The sequence below is a fragment of the Palaemon carinicauda genome, chromosome 37 (genome assembly GCF_036898095.1).
Source record: "Palaemon carinicauda isolate YSFRI2023 chromosome 37, ASM3689809v2, whole genome shotgun sequence".
Lineage (NCBI taxonomy): Eukaryota > Metazoa > Arthropoda > Malacostraca > Decapoda > Palaemonidae > Palaemon > Palaemon carinicauda.
In genome coordinates, this window is record NC_090761.1 from 36260168 (window position 1) to 36265167 (window position 5000).

General features: G+C 28.9%; 1 protein-coding gene across 1 annotated transcript in view; it reads right to left on the reverse strand.

Annotated features, from left to right (window-relative positions):
* Positions 1 to 1053: 1053 nt before the first annotated feature.
* The window catches only part of LOC137629066 (uncharacterized), a 16697-nt gene continuing 12750 nt past the window's right edge, over positions 1054 to 5000 (reverse strand). The window contains exons 6-7 of the mRNA XM_068360334.1: positions 4908 to 5000; positions 1054 to 1248 (exon numbers count right to left, since the gene is read on the reverse strand). The exon at positions 4908 to 5000 is cut by the window's right edge and continues 39 nt beyond it. Of these exons, the coding sequence (XP_068216435.1) occupies positions 1114 to 1248; positions 4908 to 5000 (228 nt within the window). The 3' untranslated portion in view covers positions 1054 to 1113. The remainder of the gene's footprint in view (positions 1249 to 4907) is intronic.

The window sequence follows — 5000 nt, forward strand, 5'->3', positions numbered from 1 at the left end:
CATCCAGATAACGGATGTTCTTAAGCATTGGTGGATTTCACAGTGTTTGTAACAAGGTTTCCCATTGTCCCAGGGTTCCATCCTTATGCTTAAGCGTTCCCTAAAGCTACGGGCTTTTTAAATATATGTAAAAATGGTCTTTTTATTCTGTGGAAGCATACTTTGCAAGATCGTGTCCTTTCGTTTGTTAGAAAATAAAAATAGTAATAGTAGTAATTTAAATAATAATAATAATAATAATAATAATAATAATAATAATAATAACAATAATAATAATAATAATAATAATAATAATAACAATAAAAATTAAAGACTATGGCTGCATTTGTCCCATCGTTTTTCAAGATGCACATAACTGCTTACTCGTGAGAACTACACAAGCCAAGCATCTCTGAATACCTCATAGGTCAGTAGTGTCCTGAGGAACATATCAATATATTAAACATTTTAACTAGTACATAAATAATACAAACGTATATCAAAGTTGTAGCAACATTTCGAGGAAATTAACCCCTTTATTAAATGTAGATTTCATATCACTTAGTTTAGTAATACCTGTCTTGGGCTTATTAACATCCTAAATGCAAATAAAATGAAGGTGTTTGCTAATAATGATAGGTCCGTCATCTCATTACTTTATTATGAGAATAGTTCTCGAGAGGAAGCAGCCATGTGCAAATTAGAAAATATTTTCTACCAAATAAATGCAGTTTTCAGTGTTCCTCTGTAACTCAAAAATCGTAAAAGTGGGTGTCCAAGTTAAATAATAATAATAATAATAATAATAATAATAATAATAATAATAATAATAATAATAATAATAATAATAACGAAAATAATAATAATAAAAAAAATAATAATAATAAAACAATAATAATAATAATCATCACCATCACCATGCTCATAATAATGATGATGATGAAAATATGAAAATAATAATAATAATAATAATAATAATAATAATAATAATAATAATGAGGATGAAAATATGAAAATAATAATAATAATAATAATAATAATAATAATAATAATAATAATAATAATAACCTTATTCTTTTCACACTTTAGTTTCCCTTTCCCTCATCAATTTCCGCATGTCGTCCTTCTCAAATCTCAAAATATTCCTCCAGGTAATATTCCTCCTGTTTCAACATCTCCTCCTCCAACATCTCCCCCTGGAACATCTTCCTTTTTCGTCGAATCATAATATTTCTTGATGTCTCGTCTCTTTTTCTCCAACTGATAATTCTGTGAAGGAGAAAGAAATGCGAAAATCAAGTATTTAACTTTGGAATTGAATAAGTAGCAACTTTGGGAAATATATTAATTTAATTAAAGGTTTATTTCCTCTAGGCATAATTGTTATGGATATATAAATGGTTTGAATTATTTGATGGGACAAATTTTTGTAGGTAAAATAGATGTCATAATACATTTGTGATGAGATTAATTCGAGAATAATATGATTAATGTCTTATATTTGGCTTGATAAATATATTACAAACGATAAAAAAATGTAGTAACAATTTTGTAGGTATGGCACTGGGAGAAATAAAAAATGCTCAATAAATAAATTAGCGTTGTATTATAGAAAGGGAAGTCCAATTTGTAAATAATGTTGGTAATAGTACGCAAATCAAAGTAGAAGAGCAAACAAAGTTTAGTGATAACCATCTATAGTCTATCAAATTTGTAAAGACCCCGTGATGTGGTCGGTACCCTACACATATCATTCGTTGCCAATTTTATGTTATGGTAATCATATTACCCTCAAAGACTTCATTGAAATATGTTTCATTTCTTGAAATGTAGTAGTTTGCTTTCAACAGATATTTTGTATATACCGTCTTACATTTATAGTTAGTTCAAACTCGAGTTTCATCACTAAATTTTTTTTTTTTTTTTTTTTTTTTTTTTTTTTTTTTTTTTTTTTTTTTTTTTTTTTTTTTTTTTTTTTTTGCTGGGCGTTGCCAGATCTGAGTGTAGTTACAAAGAGGTGGCAGAAATTTATTCACAATTATACTACCAGAAGGGAATCTAAGCATTATATTACAAGAGTTAGGGGGTCCTTTGACTGGCCAGACAGTACCATATTGGATCCTTCTCTCTGGTTACGGTTCTTTCCCTTTGCCTACACAGACACCGAATAGTCTGGCCTATTCTTTACAGATTCTCCTCTGTCCTCATACACCTGACAACACTGAGATTACTAAACAATTCTTCTTCACCCAAGGGGTTAACTACGGCAATGTAATTGTTCAGTGGCTACTTTCCTCTTGGTAAGGGTAGAAGAGACTCTTTAGCTATGGTAAGCAGCTCTTCTAGGAGAAGGACACTCCAAAATCAAACCATTGTTCTCTAGTCTTGGGTAGTGCTATAGCCTCTGTACCATGGCCTTCCACTGTCTTGGGTTAGAGTTCTCTTGCTTGAGGGTACACTCAGGCACACTGTTCTATCTAGTTTCTCTTTCTCTTGTTTTGTTGAAGTTTTTATAGTTTATATAGGAAATATTTATTTTAATGTTACTATTCTTAAGATATTTAATTTTTCCTTGTTTCCTTTCCTCACTGAGCTATTTTCCCTGTTGGGGCCCCTGGGCTTGTAGCATTGTGCTTTTCCAACTAGGGTTGTAGCTTAGCATTTAATAATAATAATAATAATAATAATAATAATAAGAGGTTAGCCTGATTTTATCAATAACCTGTTACTGAAAGGCATATATAGACAAGAAAACGCCAGAATAAAAAGTGATGCAGCTTCAATGAGCTGTTACTGGAAGGTGACCCGGAAATTACAAACCACGAGGTAATGGAAAATAACACAAATTTTATATAATCTGTGTCGTTAGAAGGCCTCTCAAATTTGAGAAAAATAAAGTAAGTATTTATTGGACATTGTGTTACTGAAAGATGATCGTAATTTGCTAAACAGTGTGTTAACTTGGGATAGGCTAGAATATATAAACATTTTATTACTAGAATATCCTGTTACTGCATCGTGACCAAATCTGATAACAATGAATGATAATACATTTTGAATTACCAAAAGCTAATACACTACCAAAATTAGTCCGATGTAAGTAAGAATTATCGTTATGAAAGATGAGCCAAAATTGATGATCATTCTGTTAATGAAAGATAATTGAAAAGTGATGAACATGTTACTTATATATGATCACTGTACATTCGAGACCATGACTTTGAAACGTGGCCCAGATAATGGGTTATTGTAAGCTAATCCAAATCTGATGAATGTCATTTCCTGAATCGTAATTTGAGTGGAATAAACATTATTATTATTATTATTATTATTATTATTATTATTATTATTATTATTATTATTATTATTATTATTATTATTATTATCTAAGTTGGAAAAGCAGGATGCTATATGCCCAAGGACTCCAACAGTGAAAAATAGTCCAGTGAAGAATTTATTATTATTATCATTATCTAAGTTGGAAAACCAGGATGCTATATGCCAAAGGACTCCGAAAGGGAAAAAATATACCAGTGAAGTAGAGAAATAAGGAAATAAATAATCTGCATGAGAGGTAATGAATAATGAATATAAAATATCTTGATATCAGTAACAACATTAAAATAGAACTGTTTTATATAAACTATGAACTGTTCAACATAGAAACGTTCGCTGCAACTTTGAACTTCTGTAGTTCTAAAAGGTGACCCAGATTTAGAAATAAAAACATTTTTTATGGAAAGGTAAAAAAATTGAAAAATGTAATTATTGAAATATGGCCCAAAATTCATGAACATACAATTTCGAAAAATTATGAAAACATTAGAACCAATTCGAACAATTAACGTTTCAATAAAACTCATATTATTGGAACACAAATTTGCTAGAAATATAAACTTCTTATTAAATATAATCCTAATGTTGTCATTGGTCATAAAATACTCTATATGAATTGTGCATTACTTCTCTTGTAGTGTATTTTTGTCCTTATTTCCTCTCCTCATTGGACTGTTTTTTTTTTAATCTTGCTTTTCCAACTACGGTTGCATCTTAGCTAATAATAATAATAATAATAATAATAATAATAATAATAATAATAATAATGATGCACTTTTACCTAAATATACTAAAGTGCAGGTTTAAAAGAGGACACATGTATCATCATAGCATGTCACACGAGAGTTGGTTTAATTTGCCTAAGTATACTGTAAACAAAACACGCAGCCTTTCACAATTACAGTAATGACTTCATGGTATGAATATTCCTTTTCTGTTGGAAGGAGTATCATTCCTTTTTTTTTTTTTTTTTTAAAGAGATGGGTAGTTATTAGTTCCCTAATTTAGCAAGGTGATTAAATGATATTAATTACCTCTGTTAACTTGAATATTATAACATGTATCTGTGAGAGATAACATCGACTGATTTTATGACAGGAATGCCCGATAGGTGGCTCTTCAACAGTATAAATCTTAATTAATAACGCTAATTTTGGCAAGTATCTTTCCTCTTTGCACATCAAAGGTGTGATTAAGTAAATGAATGAAATGTATATAAAATGAATAACACATGAAAACATCATGAGCTCCAATGAATGAATGATTTGAAGTTCTCTGGCATCCTGACATCGAAGGTCATTGACACCGATCATGAGCTCTAAAGAAATGAAATATATATATATATATATATATATATATATATATATATATATATATATATATATAACACTTAAAAACAAAACTTTTAAAGAAATTATATATATATATATATATATATATATATATATATATATATATATGTATATATATACACACACACACACACACACATATATATATATATATATATATATATATATATATATATATATATATATATATATATTAAAAATTAATAACACTTAAAAACAAAAGAGCACCCGTTTCCTTACCAAGAGAATGGCACAGGACAAAAGTAGATACCGCTCGTAAGATTTGCATTTCATCGGAAATGTCAGAACTATCTCCTTCTTATTATTGTACCT